The sequence below is a fragment of the Cygnus olor genome, chromosome 2 (genome assembly GCF_009769625.2).
Source record: "Cygnus olor isolate bCygOlo1 chromosome 2, bCygOlo1.pri.v2, whole genome shotgun sequence".
In the NCBI taxonomy this organism is placed as follows: Eukaryota; Metazoa; Chordata; class Aves; order Anseriformes; family Anatidae; genus Cygnus; species Cygnus olor.
The window spans coordinates 36,221,206-36,247,698 of NC_049170.1; the positions used below are offsets into that span (position 1 = coordinate 36,221,206).

The 26,493-nt window shown below is 39.2% G+C and overlaps 2 protein-coding genes and 1 long non-coding RNA gene across 9 annotated transcripts in view; 1 reads left to right on the forward strand and 2 right to left on the reverse strand.

The window, feature by feature from the left end:
* HIBADH (3-hydroxyisobutyrate dehydrogenase) overlaps window positions 1-437 on the reverse strand; it is a 91,218-nt gene extending 90,781 nt beyond the window's left edge. The window contains exon 1 of the mRNA XM_040547685.1: window positions 303-437. Within this exon, the coding sequence (XP_040403619.1) occupies window positions 303-366 (64 nt within the window). The 5' untranslated portion in view covers window positions 367-437. The remainder of the gene's footprint in view (window positions 1-302) is intronic.
* Window positions 438-3,588: 3,151 nt separating this feature from the next.
* Window positions 3,589-15,215, reverse strand: LOC121065140. Its single transcript, XR_005816920.1, has 4 exons — window positions 15,077-15,215; window positions 14,559-14,598; window positions 13,418-13,541; window positions 3,589-3,716 (listed from the first exon to the last, which is right to left on the reverse strand). It is a non-coding gene; the product is annotated as an uncharacterized LOC121065140 (long non-coding RNA).
* TAX1BP1 (Tax1 binding protein 1) overlaps window positions 15,003-26,493 on the forward strand; it is a 57,366-nt gene continuing 45,875 nt past the window's right edge. For 4 of the 7 annotated variants that reach the window (XM_040547687.1, XM_040547692.1, XM_040547690.1 and 1 more), the window contains exons 1-2: window positions 15,003-15,502; window positions 18,083-18,266. In XM_040547687.1, coding sequence (XP_040403621.1) covers window positions 18,090-18,266 — 177 coding nt within the window. In that variant the 5' untranslated portion in view covers window positions 15,003-15,502; window positions 18,083-18,089. Of the gene's footprint in view, window positions 15,503-15,699; window positions 15,991-18,082; window positions 18,267-26,493 lie in introns of those variants that run through there. The other 3 variants (XM_040547691.1, XM_040547694.1, XM_040547688.1) reach the window with 2 other exon arrangements.

Here is a 26,493-nt window from a genome sequence, read left to right on the forward strand (position 1 = left end):
CACGACCCACACCTGCTGCACCTCAGCTATTACTTATCTCAAAACCTGCCTGTAAGAGGGAGACCGCGCACTGGTGGAAGAGATAAAACTGCGCCATATAAACCTAATCTCAAAATTCCAATGAAAACCCAATTTTCACCGATCACCTTAAACGAGGACAGTAAGACATTTCTTAAAGTTACTCGCTCGGAAGCCAACGAGCAGGCAGCGGGGCAGCGGGCCGAGGCGGGGGCACCGCTCACGCCCCGGGGCCAGCCCGCTGCCCGTTCCCCACGCCTGCCCCGATCCAGGCCGGTCCTTACCCATCACCCGCCCGTGCCAGCGCCGCCAGCCCGCCGCTCCACCGCGCACCACGGCCGCGGCCATGCTGCGCCCGGCCACCTCCGGCCAACCGCCGCCCGCCCGCCGAGCGGCAGCCGCGGCAGCCAACCAGCGCCCTCCCCGCGGCGCCGCGCAGCCAATCGGCAGCGCGGCCTCCTCCCGGTGACGGGGCATGCCCCGCCCTCCCGCCCCGTGACGAGAGGGGCGGGGCGGGGGCCGGGCGGCCGCCGGGGAGCCCCATTGGGGAGCGTGGGGGGCGGGGGGGAGCCTCGCCCCTGAGGGGAGGGTGCGGGCCGCCCGCCCAAAATGGCGGCCTGGCCGTGAGGGGGGAGGCCTGGTGCCCAGCCACGGGGAGGGCGTGGGTGGCTTCGTCGTGTGGCAACCCCACAGCAGGGCTCCCCGAGGGACTGTCGCCCTCGGTTGGGGTTGTGTTGAGCAACGGGGCCTGCTGCAGCCTGGGAGAACTCCAGGCTGGGGTGCAAGGGAATAAAATAGTTCCCTGCTTTTCTTGAGTAAAAGAGAGTGAAACGCAAAACAGTTCCTCGCTTCTCTTGAGTGAAAGAAAGAGAGCGAAACATGAAATAATTCTCCACCTTTCTTGAGTGAAAGAAAGAGAGCAAAACACAAAATAGTTCCTTCCTTGAGAATGAAACTTGCCTTACTTTGGCATGGTGACACTGCTGAGGAGTGCTGGGAACGCCATTAGTCATTAGGTTACTTGTTCTGTGTCAGAGGTCTTTTTTTGTAGCCGTTACGTAGTATCACTGATAGACTTTTGGGAGATGGTAGTTATCAGGAGCAGGTCTCAGGTTTCACAAAGTCAGCTATTCACTTGGTTATATGTTAGCACAGAAAGAATAGGCTGGATATATATTCTTGGCTCTTCTGTCAGTACTACAGTATATTTTTGTATACTCGCCCCTATAAAACAGTGGATGATACATAGTTAAATTAACCCAGCTCAACATAAAGGAATTTTGTGGGCAGGAAACAAGGCTGTGGTTATATAGTTGCTTTAATCTGGCATGTGTGAGCGCTACCACTCAACAGGCTGATCTCATACCTTCACCCAGTTGCTTCTTTCTCTCACTGCCCTTCAGCTGTGCACTGAGACAGAGCATGACTTCACAAGAAAAAGATTCCTGCAGCTAAGGAATGAAAAGAGACACACAAAATCAGAAACTCTTCAATATGCTAGCACTTTGCAAAATTTTTGAAGGTCAAGAGACTCATATGTGCCAATATTTCCCTTAAGCTCTCTCATCTCATCCATCCTACCTACCACTTGAAGTGTACCAAGTGAATGAAGCTACTGAGTGGTGTTACTTTCTTCCTCAGTGTGGAAAAGGCTGACAAACATCATGAGCACAAATACTGCATGGGTGAGAGGAGGTGTGATTCCCCGTCAATGCAGCTATGCTGGCAGAATTCTGTACTAGCCCAAATAAGGTCTTTGGAAGTCATTAAAACATGAATTTTACACATAATTACATATACCTTTAACTTTGCTTGTTAATGTGTTTTTGCCTTCCTGTCTGAGTTTTCACTGTCTTGACTTTTCAGTCATTTACCTTTTTCCAGCTGACTGCAGATTCTTACTAAATCTAAACTGAATTAGAAAAATGATTTATTTAATGTTTTGGAGGGAGGGGAACAAGTGAGCAGAATCTGTTGGATGCCATTCATTGTGGTGACTGCATTCAGAATTGTAATTCTCATTACAAGATGCAGCTTTGCCTGCACAGCTGCATCTTTTTCTAGAATTTTATCATGTCTAAGGGTTTTATTTGTGTATGTCTATGAGTAGAATTTCACTTTATACCAGCATAACAAAAATACAGCACAATCATTTCCAAACAAATCATGAGCAACTGCAAAAACAAGAGTCCTGTTGCTAAAAGTGTAGTAGATTTAACCTTACATTACTTTGCCAGTGTACCTGAGAATACTCTATCACTACAGTCATGCCCACTGTTATCTTACCATGCTTTTTACATTGCTTTTCTACAGAAAATGCTTTTGCAGACAGAGACAATATATGAAATTTGATATATAAATATGAAATATAATCCCTGCTCATGTACTGAACATGGATACAACTGATATTAGTAGTTTAGTATTTTTAAGATAGCCACTATGAGAAGGAACCATTTGCAGGACTAGATGATACAGGACTACAGTATTGCAGAGCATTTGTGGGAAAAGGGACCAAAACAAATTAAAAGCTTGCTATTTTTTTCCTCTCCTTGAAATGCCCTCCAGAGATGTTTGAACTTTTAGCAAGCCTATAGTAAAGTTGGCTTATTTTATAGTAAAGTTGGCTCATTTTGCTAAAAATGATTTTGCCCTTCATAAAAGTTTATCTCACTATAAATTAAGCCTTTCTAGTTAATTTTATTTTGTGTTTCTTCTTTGCCAACCTAATTACATTTTTTCCACACAAAATGAAGAAAAAGGGGTTGTTAAGATTCAGATATTTTTGTTTTAAGTAAATAGCCGTGAAAGCTTTTACTTATATTAACTACAGGATGTTCTGAATGTTCTGATTTTTTTCAGTAGAGCAGTGATATCTCCTTACTCACATCTACTATGACAGTGTTTATAAAGATTTGTATAAGATGATTTCTGAAATTGTTAACTAGTTAAAATGCAAATAAATTATTATTTGTATAACTTGGTTCTACAAATTAAAGAATATTTTTCCCTTGCATTAAAATGTAGATACATACCTCATTTGAGTGCATAAAAGCACTATTTTTAAAGTAAAATGCTTTGAATTACTCTGAGTAAAGTCTAAAATTGTCTATAAAAACAAATTCATTAGATATTTCAAAATATCTTGAAGTGCCAAAAAAGCTTTCCAGAAATCAGTGATTGCACTGCAAACATGCTACAAAGGGGAACTGTTAACAAGTGTGACTTTGCCAGTGGTAGGAAGGTTGCCAAAATTTAATTGGCTTTAAAGTTTTGTTCTATCAATGGTGTATTGTATCTTAAAAGCAGTAATACCAACCTTATGATTTAGGCGTGAGAAGGGACCTCAAAATATCTGACTGATTATGGAAGGAAGGAACAATTTTCTCAAGACAGCCTTGGTAGTCTGCTTGTTGCTCTACTGTTAATAAAGAGTTCATTTCGTACAACACAGTAAAAAGTATAGCATAAAAATTATATATGAGAATGACAAGTAGTAAACATATAACTGGTATGTATCAGTGTTCATTGGTAGATCTTACAGTGCCTTATCAAAAGAGTACAGTTGTCATAAAAAGCGATCTGCTAGCTGCCAAACCAGTCTTAAGTCGTTCTTGTTGCCCAAATCTCGGTATATCCTGCAGGCTCTCCTCTCTTTCCTCCCTAGTCAGTCAGTTATTTTGAAGCTTTCTGCACTGGAGCTGTAAAATGAGTAGGATTTTAAAGAAATCCCAACTGTTTTTGCCCTGTCTGTGCATCCCTATCCTCACATTACAGTTCTCAGGTATGCCAATATAACTGCTGTTAACCCACATCCTTCCACTCATCATCCATTTTACAACCAGCCCCAACAAGTGCTCACACTGGCACACTGCTCCTTGCTCTGTACAGGGTGGGCCAAGATGGAATGAATGAATGGATCAGAAAGCTTGGATCTTGCACTACACAGTATTGGTTAATGTGGAACTGAATTCTGGATCATAGGAAGATAGCTGAAGTTCCTGGTGTCATACAACACATCCATGACAGCAAAGGGAAAGAAAATATGGCTTTCTTGACTGTCATTATCATATAACCATAGTATATCCATTACCGTTATTACCATGTTAATTAAGCCACATTTCCTTACTATTATGAATACATAGTTACCATATTATCTTGCTTTGTAGACTGGTGCAGGCTCATTTCTCTAGAACCCCGAGAAATGCAGAGAAAAAGATACAGTACCTTGACACTGAGTGGCCCTGCTGTCATCTCACAGTCTATTAGATCATCAAAAATTTCTGTGTATTTAGTTACATCATACCCAACAAATGCTTAGTGACTTTGTAAATCAAGACCTTTGTGTTTAAGTGACCAAGATTTATGTTCTTACTCTGTAAGAAATATAAAGATGTGTAAAGCTTAGGTGTGCTCCATAATATTTATGACTTGTAACATGGATGTTGAGAGAACTGGCAGAGCACTCGTAATACAGAAAGCAGCTGCTGTTGATATGTTGCTATTGTACCTGTTGGTACATTATGCCCACTAAGTAATGGGACATGTAAAAAAACACAAATAAACAGAAAATAATGTAAAAGGTACTTTTTTATACTTAGCGTTGAAAATGTGACCATCTCAGTTTGTTTTAAAGATCTGATATAAAAAGACAAAACACATATAAAGAATTTAAAAAATATATAGAACATTTATAGCATATTTTTGGCAATTTGCATTTTCTTGTATTTAAGGATTTTTTTCGCCTTAGAAAGAAGCTCTTAAAACTGAAGGGAAATGTAAAATTATGCGAGTCTCTAGATTCACATTCAGAGCCTTCCCCTGACTTAAGATGTATTGATGTGGGATAATTACAGTTGATCGTATTTTTTTTTTTTAAGTTTCCATCACTCTGGGGAGATTTCCTTCTTTAGGACATTGAGCTTTATGGCTCAGGCTGATAACTATGCGCTATGTTCACTGAATTTAGCAAGTTATGGGCATACAACACCTGTAAAACGGGCCCCTCATTGCAGAGTGATATTAACACTACTTGGTGCAGCCAAAAGAAACTGCAGCGGATGCAACAGCACATTTGAGACTTGAATCAAAATGAATTGGCAGCCCGGCTTACAGTGTGTTATTCCTCACTTCTAACCTTTCATCTTGCATTTGTTGTGTCTACTTCTCTGCATTGGAGAGCTTTCATCATGTTTGTAAAATGTGCTAAAAGTGCAGTGAAACTGCTCAGGAATCCCTGAGCTGCAAATAGCCGGAGGTGGGAGTGCATTCCAGAAAAATATCCCCACATATTTCCTCTCTGTTTGGCCACTGCTAGAGACAGACTACTGGGCTAGAGGGACCTTGAGTCCAACAAAATACGACATTCTTCACGCTTGTAAATGCTACAGTTAGGATTCTCAGGGCAGCATTCATTTCCTAGTCACTGTGTGCACTTCATCAGATCACTCACTGGAATGTATAAGCAGCACTGCAAGAGCTTATTTTTGCCTACAGGAAAAAAAAAGTGTGTAATTTGAACTGATTTATTTCTTTCAGAATTGTGTGATATATTCTGCAGCAGTATGTAATCTAGTAATCAACCATGAGCTGAGTATGTGCAATATTCTGACTACTGCATGTATGTGTACACAGGGCAGCAAATTCCAGGCTTCTGTGGGAATGTAGTGCCCTGGAGGATCATTGATACTTTTTTTGGTATGAAGAATTCCTGTCTGTTTTGTCAGAAGCATTCCTACTGTTGTTTGGAATTGGGTTGCATCTCATTTGGACATCATCTGAATGTAGGGTGGGCAGGCTGCAGAAGGGTAGCAGCGCATGCATATTTGTACTAATTGACACCAAGATCAGTTAAACACTGTTTTTTCCCCTTTTTTAGCTCTGATAAATACTCTTAGGATGTTTAGGCTAGACTGTTCTGACTGGTTTTTTGAAGAGCTGAAAGGATTCAACTACTTGTTTCCCAGAAGAACTCAATTATTTCTTTCAAGTTCTCTTCAAAATCCCGCCCTAGTAAAATGCAATAGAGATACTTCATCTAACTGAATTGCACTGGAAAATGTTCAGGGAACAAGTCCTTTTAAGAACAGCATTTTGCTCAATAGAACATGTTGTAGTTCTGGTTATGAGTAACTTCAGTCACTACTATCTTTTACAAATCTATAGGAAGCTGTACGTAGGTCACTGTGTATAGGTTGTACCATGAACAAGTGAGAGGTTGATCCATTTGGAGAATTGGCACAAAAAAAAACAAAACCAAAACCAAAACCAAACCAACCAAACAAAACACCAGAGTGTAAGGACAGTTACCTGTATAGTATCCCATAGCAATTTGGGGTTGGTTTCATTTTTGTGTTTTAACTGAAAAGTATGTTTCAGATTTTTTTAGTGGTCTTACAATCTGTCAGTGCTTGTGTACAATGGCTTATTTTTACATGCTCACTTCATGTGACACAGAAGTGCAAAGAGGAGGATGACTTTGATTCAGATATGGAAGAGTTTTTGTGAAAACAGCTAAAGAAGGAAAGAAATTCTAAAAGAAATATTGCTACATGTGATAAATAATTTGTATTAATCATGGTCGTTTTATTTTGACCTCTACCTGTAGTGCACTACATACAGAACCTACTGAATCGTGTAGGAATTTTCCAAAACAGTCACTTGATGCCTTTCTGTCACTTATGGGATACTGACATAGGAAAAGAAAATGAACATGGTAAGGCAACATGGAAAAACAATGTGGAAAAGCAACATGGTAAATTGATCTCAAATAAAAGGGGCCCAAGCAAGGAGGCATGCATATAAAATGCAGAAAAAAAAATAGTTACATTTTTCCAACTAACATACGTATATCAGTATAAAAGCATCAAATTCACATTACTCTGATAAAATCCTGAACTAACCTCATTATGACATAAAAAGAGGAATACTGGCCACAACTCAGTTCTTGGGCATTCCTACACAAAAGTGTACAGCACAGTGCTTCGGAAACAGTTTCTTTGTGTGGCATGCTCCTGAACAAACCCTTGGCTTTGCCAAAATGGGAGGTGATGTTGGTTGTATTTACATTCTTAGGAATTTGCTACTGAATTTAGAAGAAGCAACATAAGGTCCTCAGAGGAGTAAGGTATATGGGGATATTCCTCATCACTGGCTTGCTAAAAAAAAAAATAGTACCCAGGAACACAACCTACTGCAGGTCAAGAGAGAAATTAGCTAACTTGTGACATAGAAACATAGCTACTGAAGTAATAATACATGCCAACACAGAAGAAGAAGGCGGCTTTCTAGGCTATTAAGAAGAAGGCTTTAAGAAGGCTATTTTTCATTCTTGGGCATTTTCTATTCTTGTTCATGAAAGAATTTTAGATGGAACCTGTAATAGGAGATTTGGAATGTAAGCTGTAATTTTCATGGGTTACTTTTAAGTAAGAGCACAAGTAATTGTCAGCTTCAGTGAAAAAATGCTGAAGAAATTATCAGACAACAACACTTTTTTAGGAGGAATATGCTGTTTGTTCATAAAAAAAAGACGCGTGCTTCATCTGTGCTGACTGTGATATGAATTCCAACAGAGCAGTCACTAGAGTGTCAGTCACCAAAACAATAGGATCACTTTGTAGAGGTCAGCGTTACAGTGGCAGTACTCTCCCTCCTTCCCCCCTGAAAAAAAAAAAAAAAAAGAGAGAGAGGTACAATAATTTGGTTTCTTAAAGTAAGAAAAGGCAAACCTTTTGTTAATGTACAACTTACTGAAGTTAAAAAGTAATTTGATTTTTGTTACCTGAGCTGGAAGATAAAATAAGAACACACATTACACGGAGAGATGTTGATTACGCCAGAAGCAACCAGTAAATCTAGTCAAGAAATACACTTAAGAGCTTTCCCTAACACACAGGGTACTAAAACAAAACTTGGCTATGGTATTAATCTTAATACCACCAATTATAACAAATAGTGCTACTAATAATATTAATTAACGCTGCTGATAACAAATGAATCTACTGTGGACTCCTCGAGTATAACTGAATACAATTGAAATGCAAATCTGGTCTCTTGCATCTGCCTTTTGATATGTGACCAAATGTAGGAAAAGATACACACAAAACAAAAAAAAAACCGCATCATGACCAGCTTCCAAAATCCAGGGTTGTTGACTTAGGGAAACCAGAGCTTTCTGAGTCTTCCTCATTATTATTATTTCTGTAGAACTGGCACAGTGTGCCTGCTTATATACACAAACTGAAGCTTTGATTTACAAATAAGACAGACTAAGAAATATTTTCCATGACTGATTTGCTTGAAAGGAAAATACTTTTTGAATGGTTTGGTTTTTTCCCCAGTAACACATTATCCTCACCGAACATGAAATCAAACTTTGCTTTGTTACTATTAAAAATGAACATAACCGTATCATTATCACTAGAGGAATATAATCCCATTATCATTTTACTAGATAAGCGGTGACAATGTTGTGTTTGTAATAGCCCCTAGAGATACAATAAATCTAGCCAGGGAATTTCAGCCTGGTCCAAGACAGATTAAATGGAGAGAACTGGAATATAGTTCCCAGTAAACAAACACTTGGAGGTCAGGAGGTCGTACTTGCTCAGCTGTTCTTCATAAGCCCTATTCGAAATAACTTTCATACCATCACCGAGGATATTTCATGCTACCTAATAATACCAAAGGCCAAGTACAGTTGTGATAGAAACGATTCCTAAGTTAAATATTGAGTGTAAAATGATCAAGACACAACACATAAATGGCGAACCAGGACGATGTTAGATGTTCAGGGGTGCGATTCATGAGATCTGCTCTTTTGTGGGGAAAAATTCATCCCACTCAAAAATTTCCGCAAATTCCCATTGACAAATGAGCTGAATTTGGCTCTGGCAATGCTGTGAATAATAGCACCAACTAAGGCTAACAATGCTTGAATCCAGAAGAGGACTAGGCAGAACATACAGCCAAGGAACTCTCCCATGGCAGTTGACTAAGTGCCGCAGAATGGGGACTGCGAGTCAACAAAGGTCTGGGAAGGAGAGAGAGCTGCATACTCGATTTGCTTTTGGCATTTCTTCTGAGAGTGAAAAAAAATGCCTGGATTCTGGGAATGCTAAAATAAACATATATCAATGTGTTGTTTATTATGAGTAAAGTTCCCAAAAACTTTTAAGATCACTCGGTGCCTTTCAGAGGGACTCATACACCTCGATCACCCCGCTGCAGGGAAATGCCACACCACTTACAGGCAGTTCTGGGAATATTTGTGACAGATACTGTTGACAAGCTCACTCAGGGCTCAGCGGTAGATTTCAGCAGGCACTTTCACAAAGCCTGAAAAAGTCCCCTTTAGCACTAACATGCTGTATTCGGAATATGTGGATATATGGACCAAATACTGCACTGACACAAAATATGCACTTTAAAACCAGATCCTAACCATGGTGTTTGTACACAAAATGCTATTACAGGACCAACAAATCCTTGCCATGTAGTGAACTAAAGCCATATGTCATGGCTATGGCATTATTTTATTTTTTAAAAAACAAAGAACTGTCACCCATGTTGTTGATGTAAAGTACCTTTTGCTTGAAAGACTCCAGTTCCAACACGCAACACACAACTGCACTCTGGACAAAATTGCTCGCTTTGCTACCTTATAACATAAAATATTTATTAGCAAAAACAAGGGTCACTTGCTAAATATGTTTCTTCTTCTAGAAAGTTGTAGAAATGTGAGCGCTGTAGTATTCTGCTTATTTATAGTCCTTATACAAGGAAATTCATTTGTGAAGTAAGAAAAATAATTTAAGTTTTCCAAAAAATGATAGGCTATGTGCCTATACAGTTTGCATTTCTAAGTGAAATTGTGCTGATGTAATAAAATAGAAGGACTGCATTACCTTCTGTATGCAAACTTGCATGACAAATCCAGTACATTCTACTCTGTACAACATTATTAGACAAAATAGAATAGCAAGTAATGAGGGAGATGAATTAGAGACAAATTTTAATTTTAGTGCTGCATTTCCTAGCTTTCTAGCAATTGATTTGTATGTAATGTGTGTAACAACATTATTATTTTTCCACAGAATGTAAGAACTCCTTATGTCACAGCTTAAGAACTCAAGCAGCATGAGGATGAGAGAAGCTGGACTCCAGACCTGCTGGCTGAGATGTTTTCCATACACATAGGAACACAGCAGGTTTAGACCCCTCTCCAAGGTGAACGTGGGGCTATGGAGAAAAGCAGTGCGAGTGGCTGTCTGTCTCAAGTCCCAGGTCAGTTACAGCACGATTAGTATGAGGACTCAGACATCTTTAGATCCTCTGAGAAAAATATATACCTTTATGAGAGAACAGGAAAGCTGCCAAGCTCCTTACAGATAGAGTACACAGCCACTCCTGTACTCTGTCAGTGATGGCAGCCAGTGCTGGAGGGGGACCCAGAAGGGGATACAAGCAGCACACTGGGTAGCTATGGAAAGTGTCTCTCTGCTATCCATCCCTCAGGATTTGGTGTTGTGCCCTGAGGTATAAGAGCTTTGAAATCTCCTTGCTTGTTTGTTTCCTGCCACAGGCAGTTTTCATGCCTCTGAAAACAAAATGTTGGTCATTTGGGAGCTTCCTATTACCTTAGGATAGCAAAGATAAAAGGGTTGGAGAAATAGTAAATCTACCAAAGCACACAAAACAAAGGTATTTACCTGTTTAGTATCTGTTAAGATTTAAATGACACCTACTCAGCGGTCATGTACATGCAGTTCTGTGTATGCCTGTAAGAGGTATGCTAAAGGGGAAAAAAAAAAATCCAACTCTGCAAACATCATAAATAAGAAATGAAACACTCCCCGAGACCTGGGTCTCCAATGCAGCTATATTAATTACACACCAGAGAGCAAAGCCTCAGTGTGTGCAAGCATTTAATTCGTTATTTGCATTTATTAAAAACATTCCTTTTCCCTTTAACAATACAGTAAGCCAACAGTGAAATAACAGCAATTCAAATGCGGTCATTTACAGACATGCGGTTTCTTGTGCCCATTGTACAGCGCAATGCTGCCAAGTCTCACACCTTAGGAGTAAGCTCTTGCCCCCTCCCCTCTCTGTCACATGCACACACATACAAAATTTACATGTCTGCTCTCACCTATGCTCTTTTGGGAAAAGCCACAAATTTCATCAATCTCACTCATACAGATCTAAAAATCCTGGCAGCTTTTGAATAGCTTTTCTTCATCACCTGCAATTAAGTGTTGGAAAAGAAATCCAAAATATACAGAGAGAGACTTTCTCCTTAATAGGAAATGTTAGCAATAGTATGTGATTTCTAATATGTTCCAAAGTTCTGCCACTCCATCTTACTGGAAGGCAAAGTCTGCGTACCCCATGATTAGATTTCCTTAAACACTGGGCAACTCAGTGTTGTCAGCTGTAATATAAAACATTATTTATAACTATTTAACTGTTTTAAGAGTATGGTTAATAGCTTTCTGTAACATGATCTTAAAGAAGTTGATTAAGTGTGCTTTACAACGTGACCAGAAAGAGCTTCCGATTAGTGACATCAATATATATATATATTTTACATCTCACATGGCCCATACTCTTAAAAGTTGGGAGTGTTGAAATAGGAGTTGAAGCAAAATGAAATCAAGTCATTAGAACCTAAGCGTTCCCTTACCACACTTCATCAATATCATCATGTCATGCCAATAGATCGAATATCCATGACAAAAAGTACCTTTCTCTGGTCATAAAAACTAGAAATACACAGTTTTTCTGTCACTCATACAAAGCAAAGATGGGCCTCAGAGGAATAACTCAGGTCTGGATCCAAAACTCATCGCAGCTTTGCTTCAGGCTGCAATGCAGACAGTAAACAGAAAATACACTGGGCTCCGAATCTGAACACAAGTTCAAACGCAGTTAAGGTTAAACACATGTGACGGGGATGCATTTCTAATTTTAAGGCTATAAATCGCTAAAGGAGCTCACAGGATTGAAAAGATTGTGTAGTTATGGAAATAGTAAATGATTTCCAAACATGCAGGACTGTTTCCCAAGAGTCTGAAACCTGCCCCATGCTTCCTTTGGCAATCCTGGTTAGCTGCGGCTTACAGATTTTACTCCTCTTTTGTCTTATGCCTGAAGACGGAGTTGTGCAGATCTCATACTTGGCAGGGATAGTCTCTGTGTAATTACAAAGCAGGGATACTGTCATGTCTCAGCCTGAATTTCAAACTTCAGGATCCAGTAATGCTCAATCCAGATACTGCTTTCACATAGATTCTTACCTTATTTAACATTTCTCGCTAAACCACAATCACTAAATTGCCATTGCTTATTTATCCTTCATTAATACACTTAAGAAATTTGGACAATAAGAAAAGGATTCTGCCAGCTTTCTATTTCAAAAAAAAAATAAAAATACTGTGGTAGAATGTATTTCACAAAATGAGAGAGATACTCTCTGGGAATTTTATATATATTCTCAAAAACGGAGAACTGATTTTTCTTCAGCCTTAAGAAGAGAAGGCCGCAGGGAGACCCTACTGCTATCTACAACTAAGCAGGGGGTGTAGAAAAGATGGAAACAAACTCTTTTCAGAGAAGCACAGTGAAAAGAGAAGTCACGACAGACAAAACTGAACCAGAGGGAATTCTAACCTGATATAAAGAAACTTTTTTTTTCAATGACTGTTGTCACGCACCAGAGCAGGTTCTCTAAGTGACGGTGGAATTTCCATCCTTGGAGATATTCATATTTGTGGCTGGGCAAGGCCCTGAGCAATCTGCTCTCATTAGACCAGCTCTGGAGGTCACTTCCAACCTACCTTGTTCTGATTCTATGACATATATAGAGAGAACCACATCAGAAAGACATTTCACATTCATCGTTTCTTCCTTAAAAAAACAAAAATGTTGGCTAAACAATGTTTCTACATGCTTAGAGTACAATTCTGGTATACATGACAAGCATGTAATTTGTTGGAAAATACTGGCTTGAATGAAAACAATTTCCTGTATTCTCCTTGAAATCCATGTGGTTGGAGAGGTGGAAGTCAAGTCAGGAGATAGGATTATTGCCATCTTACCATAACAAGCTTTTCTAATTGAATTAGAGTATTAGTGTTAGAGAGTCTCACATGACTAGGCATTCACCAGAAATGCTGATACCTGACTTTGTGTTTTAAGATATTAAATATTTTGCAGAGAATATATGCAAAAACAGAAAAATAACATTGTTTTTCAACTCAAGAGCAAGTTTCCCCAAGGACTTACGGATGAATTCGTGGATGAATTTCAGGAGATAGTACCTTACGACCCCTGCCTAGAATATTCAGATTGATTAAAGCACTCAAACATTAATTGAAAGACAAAGTGCAAGTTTTACCAGTTCCAACCACTATTTTTGTTGTCCAAATCTTTCTTTGTATCAGTATAAGCTTAACGTTGATCTTGGGGTCACGGTGCATAGCTTTGTCAGTGTGGGTAAAGTCCTTCAGTTCTCAGAGTAGCTATAACAACATGAGAAAAAGCTTAACATGAGACACAGTCAAAACTTCTAGAGGGATAACACTGCTATCTAAACTTAGGATACAAATACGTAAATGAGAATGCTTATTAAATCATACCTTTATTTCAGTAAGAAATGTTCTTAATTTGAATAATTGAAGAAACATTTCCAGACATACATGGTTAAGGTATAAATGCAATTTTTCCCCTGAAAATTATGGATATAAGTACAAGAAAAGATGAAATTATTCTTGACTTATTTACCTTTAATATTTACCTTGTATATATGACAACTGGCATATGTAGTTTGTTTTGCCTCTTCTAGACACATTTAGCAATAGAAATAATAACTTAATACTGAATTATGACTAAACCGTAACTAGTTCTTTATACTAAATAAATATTTATGAACTGAGAACTGAGCACACAAATACCCCAAGATTCTTTAAAAACTCAGAATTGTGTATATTTTTTTTATTAAGAAACCAAGGATTTATTTTTCAGGCGCTTATTGTAAAAACTGTTCGCTGCCAAAGAACACCTTTATTTCAAACCTCCCACTATATTCCATAAACTAGCATTATAATGATGTTCAGTGAAAGCAAAACTACTTGTTAGTCTCATCCACATTTATATTTCCCAGCTACTGACAGTGAAACTGAAGTTCTTTCCAAGTCCCAGCCCACAAGAGAACAGCATCTTGTGGCTCTTACACAGCCCTTTATCATGCCATGTGGTGCAAAGGGCAGTGACGAGAAGAAATGGAAGCTAGAGATAAGAAAGTATAGCTTTCTCCACCTCCCCAGAAAAATGTATTGCTTTTCAGATTATCATAACAATTTCATTTGCCACTACAAAAAATCATCTGGTCTTAATGGAGAAAAAGGACTTCACATACACTTCTTATGCCTTCTAAAACAATGCATTAGTATATAATGCAGGGAATTTGTTCCGTTCCAGGGAGAATGGAATATATGAATAGTATAAGAAATTATTATGTACGTAAATCAAATGGTTACCTAATAACCTGCGGTACACACGAAGACATAAGGTTGGTTTCTGAAAAAAGAAGCACAAAATAGAAGCACGTACAGCGATTAACCTTCATTACTTGAAAGGGGAGCTTCTATGCTCCACCTTGGTTTTATTTCCATTAGGAGTGACCATAAACTAGCCAGTGACCTTCTCAACTTACGTCAGAGGTTTATGACTTAAACATATACCTCCACATAGCCTGTTCATTGATAATACACATGAAAATATAGAAGAAACGGTAGCAGTAAGGAGGCAAAGGTGATTTTGAAGACCATTTGCGGGAGCCGTCCAAGTTCAGCATACTGGGACATGTCCAGCGTGCCACTGACGATTACTCATCGCTGCTGGTTGTTACTCAGCCCCATTGTTCTGGTGAATGTCCTACGACTCGACTTTGGATAAAACCCCAGCAGAATCACCGCATTTATGAGGTGATGTGCTTTAACGGGGATTTGCCAGTTTACGCAAGCAGAACTGTGTACGCATTTACCACCACTCTTACCTCACTCTTCCCTCGGTTGCACTCCTTGCAGGTCCCAGGAAAGACCTGCAAAGAGTGGGAAACCGATACCACCGACACAAGGTGCCAGCGTTCAGTGTTTTGGGAGCGGGACGGAGGAGGAGGACACGACTGAATCGTGCTACGCGAGCATTACACGAGGCGTGCTGTAACCACCCACACGCAGTAAGGGGGCTTGGGCAGGGGTTTTATGAGAGCAACAGCCCCGTACAACGCCTCTCCTGCACCCACAGCCGTGTCTCCCCACCCCTGCCCACCCGAGGCTGCCCCCGAGGCTCAGGCGGCCGCTTCCCCGCCCCCGGCTCGGGCAGGGCCGGCGCTGGAAGTGACGCGGAGCGGGCGGAGCTGCTTGGCGCTGATGGCGGAGGCCCCATGTTGATGTCCCCGGCGTCCTCCGTGCCTACCGAGGTGAGGGGAGCCGCGGGGCCGGGCTGAGGGCAGGGCACGGTTCGGCGACCCCTTCCCCGCCGCTGCCCTCCGGCCGTCCGGCCTGGGGGGGGACGCCGGGTGGCGGGTCGCCGTGCTGCGCCACCGGGAAGCCGCCCCCCCGGCGACTTCCACGGGGTGGGGGAGGAAGAGGGGAGCCGTGCCGGGGCTCGGAGGGAGGGAACGGGGGAGAGGGAGGCAGCAGCAGCGGGGTCCCCTATCCCCGAGGGCTGAGGAGGAGGGGTGGTTAGGCGCGGGCAGGCAGGGCCGGGGGCTCCGGGAAGGGCTGGGCTGCGGCCTCTGCTTTTTCCTGCCCGACCAGCTTTTCCTCCTGCCGGCCTTCTCGGCGTGTAAAGGCCAGCGCGTCTGCCTGCCCCCGCGAGAAAATCGCTTGTCATGGCAGTGATGAAGCCCTAACGTGGCTCTTCCTCCTCCTCCTCCCCCCCTGTTTCCCCACCGGCAGCCGTGAGGTAAGCAGGCAGGCAGCCAGCATCCCCACAGCTGCAAGGAGATCGCCTCACCTCAGCTCCGGGGATTTTCCTGACGGGGAGCTGTAATCCCAGGCTTAAAGTTCTCAGTAGTTCAGCTTCGGGCCTGGAAACGAGGCCACTGCGCAAAAAATTATTTATTTATTGCCTGCTTCTTTGTAATACGTACTCATAATAAATTTATAATTTTTTATAGATCTGTTTAAAAAGTTTAATCCCCTTGTTTTCGTTTCTAATGTTTTACTTTTTTGTGCTTTCGAGTGAGGAAAACTGGTGCAGTCTGTTCGTGTCAATGTTACATGTCATCAGATACTGCTCCGTTACTAAAGTGAAGGAATTTGTTATACCTGAGGAAAAAAACTTCAGGCTGTTCTATTTCTTTTAGAGTTGTAGAAGCTGTGGCTTCTTGCTATTTATTAGTTTGGAATAGGTTTGTGAGGTGTCTCACATGTAATCTTCTGTTTTGAAAACTGTGGGAGTTTTCAGGGTTTTACTATGCTGTAAAATTTCCTTCACTTCTGTACTCAGAAGTTCTATAACAGGTGGGATTTGTGTGTAACTTATTGCTTCTAAAATGTCTTTTGATATTTACCTTATTTTTTGTGTAAGTTTTTGTGAAAATTAACAGATATAAAAGGAACGAAGACAAGAAGTTAGACATTTAATCTTTATAGCTGTGTCATTCAGGGCACAAAAGTGCTTTTTATTTAACATCTAGTATATCAAAATGTCATGGCTGCTGACTTGTACTTTGTGTCACTCTAATTTGGACAGTAATAAGCTGGTTCTGAGTGACAAATACCTGTTCAATTCAGAGTGCACTTTATTTCTGAGAGCATGAGTTCTTTGCTACTTATTTCCTGACTGTTGAAAACAACTTTTAAAAGGCTGTGGGAAATATGCAGACAGCCTTTAATCTTTGAACTTCGTGAGACTTGCAGTGGCCCATCCCTTTTTGGGATTGGTTTCCACATATATCTTAATAAAACTGGTGTATTATGTCACTTGCTTGGCAGTTACCTCATTCAATGAGTGTGTTTGCTTGGTCAGTATAAAATAACTTTTAATAGCGATGGCAAGAATAGGATGTCTCTTCTTTCCAGAAATGTGCTAGATATCCAAGGCCCCAATCCAACTAATATAAAATATTTCGACAAACTTGTGGTTGTAGATTTAAATCAGACACCTGAAACTTATCAGTTGCCTATCTTTTTGACAGATATTGCTCAATCTGAGAAATGAACGTTTTTGGTGTGCTTGTGAAGCATCTGGCAATGCTGTAATTTTTAGCGCAATGTATCCTGAATGAGGTGATGAATAGGAAGGGTGCTTAAATGCTTTCACAATCCTACTGAATTGGTGTTAATCCGTCAAACTGCATGCAGACATAAATGTTCTCACTGTCAATGAAGTCCATTGTTTATGGTAAACATGCAGGACTGCGGGCATGTGGGTTACAGTGGGAACAATAAAAGATGCCCACAGACTGCTAAAGAGAGATTAGAATCTTTTGAAGAAGAGGGAAAAAAAAAAAGGCTTTTTAACTAAACTTTCTTGTTTGTGAAAATGTCTTAAAGTGGAGCTTTGTTATTTTCACTGAGAGGGGAACAAGAATTTCATTTATGAAAATGCTGTCAAAAGTACTGAGCATAACAGATTCTGAGAAGTGTTTGAAGTTAAGGGCAACTACAGAACTTTGTTTCTCCTTCCCTGAAGCATCTAGAACCTTTAAGGACATTTCATTAAGTCAAAACCCTGCTTCATTTTCCCACCACTTTTATTTCCCACTTTCTGATATTCTATCTGTGATATAATACTAGGGACATCTCGCTAAGTGATGCTCTCTCCATCTTGGTGTCATTGCTAAAGTGCCTGCCCTTTCATTCTGAGAAGTGATTGTTTTGGAGTGTAGCTGAGGCAATGTATTTTGGTGGGCTTGGTCTATAGCTGTCTGTTTTCAGAACAGAGGAATGAATTGTTTGTTTGTCTTGGTCTGGTATATTTCAAATAGATTCCTTTCTAACTGATTTCTTCCACTATATTGAAGTAACAACTTATATGATTTTTGTTGCAGATCAGTCATGTCATCCTTTCAAGAAGTTCCATCTTCAGCTAATGCTTTACAGACTTCCAATTTTGCACATGTGATTTTTCAAAATGTGGCGAAAAGCTATCTTCCAAATGCACACCTTGAATGTCACTACACTCTGACCCAGTTTATCCATCCTCATCAGAAAGACTGGGTTGGTATTTTCAAGGTAAGTAAAGTTTGTTCTATTCACATTTCTCACACGTTCACTGTCTTCTCTTATCAGCTAAAAAAGGAAAAACCCAGCAATAAAAACACTCTCATAAACTCAAGTGGAACATCACTTAAGTGATGTGTAAGTAGCTGCAATTAGAGTCTGAGTTTTTTAATAAAGATTAGACCGGACACCAAAACTAGAGGAATGAGTATAGTACGTGTGTGCTGGAGTAAAGGGAAGCTCTCATGAAGTGGTGTGGTGCAGAATTAAATAGAGATGATATGGGAAGAAATGTGTGGTCATAGAATGACACTGTGAGCATGACTATATGAAAAGTGTGAGCCAGAGTAAGTGTGAAGTGTGTGTGGAAAGAACAAAGCTAAGCTGAAGTTGGTGTGACCCAGGCCCCTGACTCGTTTATGTTGCTAGAGCAGGATGAACGGTATAGATCACAAAAACTGTTCAAAACAAACCCTTGAATAAAGGAGAAGAGAGGCTGTATCAGTTGCCTCACATCAGTGACTTATTTGGAGTTACTTTTAAAGATAGTCTCGAGGGATTAGAAATTGATTAATTCTTACATCTGCTCCTATTTAAGATGTCGATTTACATTTCTTTGTCGATATAGCTCCTAGTAGATGATGCTCGTATGCCTTATTTGAATAGTAAATAGAAGCTTTTTTAGGGGCTTTAAAGAAGTGATACTTCGGTGGAGAAGGGCTAAATGTAACAGACTGTTTTGTTATTGAAGGACCTGTCCCTTAGAACTGTCCACTGATAGCTGAAGAATATAATTTTTTGACTGCAGTCACTAAATTATGTGAAGGAGGCAGTAACTACAAGCAGGCAGATTCCTCTAGTGAGAAGTGTTTAAAAATATGTACATGTGTTTTGATTTTCTGGTAAGTTTTGACAAATAGGAGTGTGACTCAGCACGCTTGGTGTTCAGTTAACAGCATTAATGAAACAAACAAGAAACGTTATCAGAACTTTAAGGAGAGTGCTCTTCATGTTACACAAGCATTATGAAATTATTTAAATGTATGTTGAGGAATTAATGTTGTGGCTCTGTGTGTTAGTCTAAGTGAGACAGGCGATTAGGACCCTAAAAATACTGATTAAAAAAGTAAAGTAAAAAAAAATATGAAACAGTTTTTCAGTGACTGCATGAAATGCCGTGTACAAACTACAGATACCCTTGATTTTATCATGTATGTGATGGCATAACCTGTTGAGGTATGAGTTTTTTTTTTCTGCTTTGGTAATGGCAGGTAATATGGCTTTGGCAGTTGAGTAAGGCTTTGAGATGACATGAGGTAGCAGTGCTGCTGAAAGAAATGCTTTCCATTTCTTTTTACTCAGAGTGGTTTATTTCTTGTGTTTCCTGTTCTTTGCTTGAAGCAAGCTCTTGTGTGATGGACCAAATTAGGAAATTGATTGAGGTTAAGACCAACGTTTTGGATTATTTTTAATGGAATTCCCCAGCTGAGTTTCCAGTTCACCTCATTCTCATCAACACAAGGGAAAGAAGCATTATGAAATAGGGAAAAGGAAGAAAGTTGTTTTCTGTTTGTGATTGTGTCATATTCACTAAGTGTTACAAATATACCATCTTACTATAGTTACAGTACAGTGCATTAAATGAAGCCGCCTGTCCATCTGTATCCTTGCCTATGAATATATATCGGATTAGTACAGAAAACAAAGTAGAAACTAAGATTTTTTCCTGTGAACGTTTTGTTGGTGGTGGTTCTAATGTGGACTTCCCATTTTAGGGGGCAATGGCTTTAACTGTAGACAACTATATTGTTTACAGTTAAAGCCCTTGTCCTGTGTTTGCTCAACTGGTTAAGTAAGAATTTTTTTACTGAACTGAACAATGAAACGAAAACCATCACTTAAAAGGTTCCTATGAATTCATAGGAACCTTTTAAATGATGGTTTTCATTTAGATTGCAAGTCCATTTCTTCAGTGGCAATGACGTCTTCAGTAGACTTTTATTTGTATTCTTATACCATTCTGCTTGTTTTGCTAGTCTTAGCTGTTTTTGCAGCTGCACAGTGAAATGGATCAGGGAAGTGATCTGACAGGAAAGTGCCATCCCTCCTTCCCCAGCTTTTTCCACCTCGTTTCCCAGCTGCTATTGGTTCCTCACCATATGCAGTGGGCAGCTCTGTTGGCATCACTGTGATGGGAACAAGTAGATTAGGAAGGACGGGGGCTAGGCCTAATTAATTGGCACGGCTGCTTTATGTGGAATTCCAATCTAAGTTCATTTTTCAAATCTTTTCAAAATTCTCTGAACAGCAACTTTTAAGGGTTTGGTTTGTCAGTTTGTTTCCTTTTTAAAGGGAAATTAAGCTAGTAGTTCCCAGAAGCAAAAAATGATTTCGTATACTGACTCCTAAACTCTAGCTTGTGAGTTTTTTAAATGTTTCTGTAGTGTGCACCACATGTCGAGTAGCCTGTTTTTATTGTATGTGTGATTATTATAGGATTTAATTTTGCCATAGTGTTGTGCAGCGTATGTGAAAAAGAGATATTAAAAATGGAATGCTTGGTAGGAGCCAGAAATTACTTATAGGTGTTGTTGTTGTTGTTTTTTTTCCTCCTGTGTTGCTTACTGTGGTTATTTACTTGTTTATAGATTTTTTTTCACTTTGTTATCTCAGTCTTTTCCACCTGGCATGTGTTATTTTCAGTTTTTGTTTTTAACCCCCTCTCCAAATGTTACCAGTTTTCGGTGTTTCATTTTCATCACTGACTATGGCTTCTGTTTAGAACTGTGATATGAAAATGACTTCAGTGAAAGGTACCACAGCTGGTTGCTTCATGTTGCAGTAGTTTATTTACAGATACCCTCTTAAGGTTATTTTACAAAGCAGCTTAAAATAAGGAGCAAGAGCAAGATAATGCACTTCCTTGCTGTTCGCAATCAGAGGCATCAAAAAGTCTCGTTGGGAGGTAGAATAGGTCTAGAATGTCAGACCTGAGCTAGGGATTTGTGCAATATTTGTACAACATTATTACAAAGAGCTGAATAAATCCCCAAAGTTCTCCTGAAACTTAACAGATTCCATCAATTCTCTGTATATGCTGTAGATAAAATGTGATTTTTCTGTTGTTGCTGGTGTAATTTAAATTGCTAAATGCTCAAATTTTGTAATGTTGAACAGAAGGCATTTCTTGGTGGATATGAAACTGTTCCCAAGAAAATTGTCTTCTATTGTTAATGGAAGCCCAGTGTTCATAAATTAAAAGGATGATGTTGTATATGCACCAATTATTGTATAACTGAACTATCCTGCTGTACCAGTTTCCTTATAAACTAGGTGTATGTAAAGGTCATAAACATGGGACTGTACTTCTGGCAATTTTTTTTTTGGAAGAAGTACTGTTGTGAAGGTGATGTTACCCTTATCTTTGTCATTTGAGTAAAAGTTCTGAGTATACAGCCTTTTTATTCTTTCTGTATATATCCTTCTTTTTCTTCCTTGTTCCCTACAGGATGCTTAAAAACAGTTTTTAATTGATTCTCCCAATCTGTTGTTGTTCGTTGCTGCTATTTCTTTTATGCTTTTGTGGTATTTTGGAGGACCATCTGCTACCAAGCACCAAAAGTTCTCCATCAGTTTTATCGCTGCTTGTTACTAAAGGGGAGACAAAAAAGTTTTACAGCTAAGTACTGGTTTAGTGCTCAGCATGTACTTTCTTACCCTGAATCCCTCTTTGGGATATTTTGTGGGAGCTATGATTAGAAATCTGCTTTCCCTCTATTGGATGTTTCTGTGCAGAAGAACCTGAGTTCCTAGTGTGGAGTCAGAGGGAAGAAGGTTTGTTCCTGAAAGAGTTGATAAGAGATCTCTCTTCCCAGAATGATCTAAGCCCAGTGCCCCCATCATCATCTCCTCTCCTTCTCTTTTGATTAATTAAAATCTGGAAAGGCTCCTAGGGTAATCTAAATCTAAACCTTTGAAATGAGGAAAACCAATTATTATGTATACTGCATCTGTTTGCAAAAATTGGCTGGTAGGTGGCCCTAACCTCCGGATGGGGAAGTCTACAGTTTGTGACTTTATTTTGCAATAAAGTGAAATAATCATGTGGCCACATGATATTTTTTTCATTATTAATACATAATGTCCAGACTTGCAGAAGTGTTTGAAAAAAAGTGTTTGGCTTTTAGGAAGAATTGCTTATGCCTCTGTTTAGGGCATGTGTGGGCAAGTAGGACCCGCAGATGTTCAGTATACAATAGATGCATGTTTACTGTGCATCTCAAAGGCACGATGAAGTCATGTTTGGGATGTGATACGATACTACTCTAAGAGAGTAGAGTTACCGATGTATGTGTTTGTGGTGTGCATCATAATAGCATCTAGGTTTCTGAAGATTTAATTTTGCTGAGGTCGGCACACTGGAAAGGTCTGTGATATCAGCTGGGAATCTTACATGTTTAAAGATAATGGTTTCAGTTTTGCTTTCTCATTAGTTACCTAGTCCCTCAAACCTCTCAGTTCCCATTGTTATCTTAAGTCATCTTCATTGCTGTTCTTCTAGGGTGTTGACTTTAATTGTAGACATAGTCTGGTATTGACTGTCTCAACGTACCCCTAGAGAAGAAAAGGAAATTTGTTCTTAATGTATACGTTTTTAATATCCACAATTTAAAAACAGTGATCTGGCTTTCTGGTATCTTAACGTATATATATATTAAAAAAAAAAAAAAAAAAAAAAGGATTGTGAAGATCTTGACAGATTATTTGAACACAGTAAGCACAGACTTGCTCTGAAAGGGTACTCATTATTTAGGAGGCCACACCTCAGCTCCTGTTTATGTATTGGTACAATGCATGCGCTTACGTGCACCTTAATTTCTCTCTCTGCAGTTCACTGATTTATAGTGCACCTCAAATTTAGCTTGTCTGTGCTCAAAACCTCTGTAAAATCAGCAGTGGGTTGAATAGACAGCTAACAAATAGCTTGGTTGCTGTGTTGTAGCAAGGCAACATAGACGGGCTTTTGTGTAGTCCTCTGGGTTAGTTTGCTTTGAACTTTGACTACAAATGCCAGCACAACTTGTGTGAGCAGTTTCAAAGTCCTGGTTTTGTCAGAGATTAATATTCTAGATAAGAATTACTTCCATATCTACAGATCAATTGTGAAGTGTAGGGCAACAGCTGGATGTGTTATTGACCACATGCATACTGTAATACAATTTTTCTGGCATGGAATCATCTCTGCACAACAGGATATGAGGGATACAGAAATGAGTAGTGAACAGTATGTCCTGTTTTTAAAATAGTAGGGAATAGAATTACCGGAATTCAGAGTGTTTCGAGAATTACGATGTCCGCCAATTAGAGCGATTCGATTCTCTTCTGGTTTGTCTTCTTTGGAAAGATGCCTCAAATAACTGAGATAATACTTTTCTTTAAAATAAAATTAAAAAAATAAAACTCCATGATACCGTCATTCACTGTTTCCTTACTAGATAGAGAAAGATTAGCTGGGTTTGCATGATGCTACCTTTGATAAGAAGTTCTGACATTCAATCCAAAGTGTCACTGATTTTCTAAAAATATTTATTGTGGTAGGTTTTTGTGTTAAGAGACAAAAATGGCATAACAAAGTGGCCAGTAGAAATAAAAAAGTTGTGCTACTTTATAGTTTTCATGAAATGTGATGGTATATTAATACTTGATTAATCACCCTTTTTACTACCTTTCTATGCTTATCTCTTAAAGCAAACAGTAACTTTGTTGCTCTTTGATCTGTCATAACATTTCCTTGGGCAGTCATTTACATATGTATCAGGTTTTCTTTTTAGAGCATTCCTATTTTTTTCTGTATTTATTGTGATTTATATCCAATAGGAGAGAAAGTTGATCCTATGGTCTAGGCACTTTGTCAATGCTATTTTGACATATTCCTCTGAACTATGAGGTAGAAATACAACCAACAAGAGATGATAATAGGGTAGGAACCTGATAGTACCTTGATACAGCAACAAATGCCATATGTTCTCAATAGCCTGGGTTAAAAGATTACCGGTACGTGTTCATAACATTCAGCAGAGATGGACAACTTTGGGTTTGGGCATGTGATTTTCTTCTTTTGGAGGCAGTTCATGTATTCTTGCCGTACTGAAGAGTACTTTGCCAAATTATATTCTAAACTGCATGGTTTCCCTTCTGAATTACAAAAAGGACTTAACAATAACAACAACAGAGTTAAAATCATTATTATTATTTTAGAATTGCATCATATTAGGTATTGACAATAAAGGTCAACTGGTTATGCCTGCATTGGTTCAGCTAAACAAGTGTTTCCTGGGTTTGCTTCTTTGCTCTGTTGTTGTTACCTATCTGCACAACACATGTACTAAGCTGCTATCTTACGTGAATGAAAGCTGCTGCTCATCCAGTTGCACGACAGCTTTCTGAGGCTAGTGGAGCAAGGGCCGAATGAGCTTCTCTTGCAGTCATGTTCCTTTAAAGCTGTCACGCTCAAGACCAAGTTGCCTGAGTTTGCGAAGGCATTATAAGGGAAAGAAACAGCACAAAATTAGGGTGGAGGGAGGGAAGTATTCATTTCCCATGTTCATCTAAAACTCAAGAAATTAAAAATGAAGCTTGAAAGTATTTTTACACTGTAAACACTGTGCAGTTATAAGACAGAGCTTTCACCTTAGGAAAGGTTATACTTTTTAAGATAAATCAGATGTAAGTTAAAGGAAACAGAGCAAAACTAAAATAGTTGGTCAGTACTTTTCTTCAGTAGTATATTATTGAGAAACAGACAATTCCTAACTCTATGACTTTTTTTTTTTGTGTGTGTGTGTTTTTCATCATTTAGTTTACTAGTTAGCTAATTTTCTTCTAGCTACTTGGTGGGAATGTACTGTGGGTGAAATGTAAAAATTGCACTGTGGGCCATTTTGATGAGAAAAGGGTTTGCATGTGGGGGCCAGCACAGAAGAAGAAAGAACTGTGACACCTACGTAGCTATTAGTAAAGGAAGCGCTGCCTGGTGTGAGTATTGCAGGCAGTTCAGTTGTCCCCCCTTGCCCAGCCAGTGTTAGACATCTTAAACTTTAGTAAACTTCAACATTTCCACTGTGACTACAGGTTTCGTTTATATAACTAAAAAGTAGTTTATGATGTCTTAAAATGAAATAAGCCCTTTTGCTCAGAAGTAGGAAATAGGAATATAGCGAATGGATTACTCTGTAATGACCTATTAAAACTTTCAGTTTTATGGGAAGAAAGTGAACTACATAAACCAAGTATTGTTTGAGTAACACATTGTACATAATAAACTAAGCTCAATATGACATGATGCTTAGTCATATATTTTGTTTGGTTTAAAAACATGGGTAGGGACAGTGAAAGTAGGATTTGGATTCTGGACTATTAATCTGTTGGTTAAGGTATGGAAAGCAAGAGCGTTGGAACGTATACATAGCTTTTCCTATTGAAAAAGGATTTCTGAGCAGAGCATGTGAGAATTAAAAGTAGAGAAGCAGAGAGGCTAGAAGGATGTGCTCAGTACCAGGTTAGTAGCAGAGACTTTAATTCTGGTTAAAAATTCTGTGTAAAAATTAAATAAATATATGTTTATGTGTATATATATGGTTTAGGGGAGTTGCATCATCTAAGTCTTGTTTGCTCTTTTTGCTAAGAAATAAGGACATTAATAATATTTTGAGTTTTTAACTCTGAGCAAGATACTTTCAGGGTTTTCAGTGAATTCCTTAAAAAGTGATTCCTTACGGCGTCAGCACATCCAGGCAGTGCGTTGGATGATGAACTTGAGGTCAGAGTTCACAGCAAGTCTTGTGTTTAGTTTGATGGGCCGTTCTGTTTTCCTCCTCTGAACTTCAGAAACTAATATGCTAGATTTCTTGTGTACTTTATAATGTTTGTGTACTCGAATGTGGATGTTGTATTGCCACGTTTTAAAATTAGACTAGTAGTAGACTGTGCCTTTTGTACTCCTCCTTGCTCACAGGAAGGTCCACTGTATGTCCTATTAAGATTTCGCATTTATTTAAGATTTCTGATGGGAAGAAAGTGTATATTTGATAGTGTATACTTCCTTCAGTTTTAACACTTTGGAACTTGGCTTTATGTTAGTAGTTGACAGTAGTTGACAGTGCTTTTTATTTTTATTTTTTATTTTTATTATTTTATTTTATGATTTTTTTTTCCAGAGTTACTTTTATTAAGGGTATCC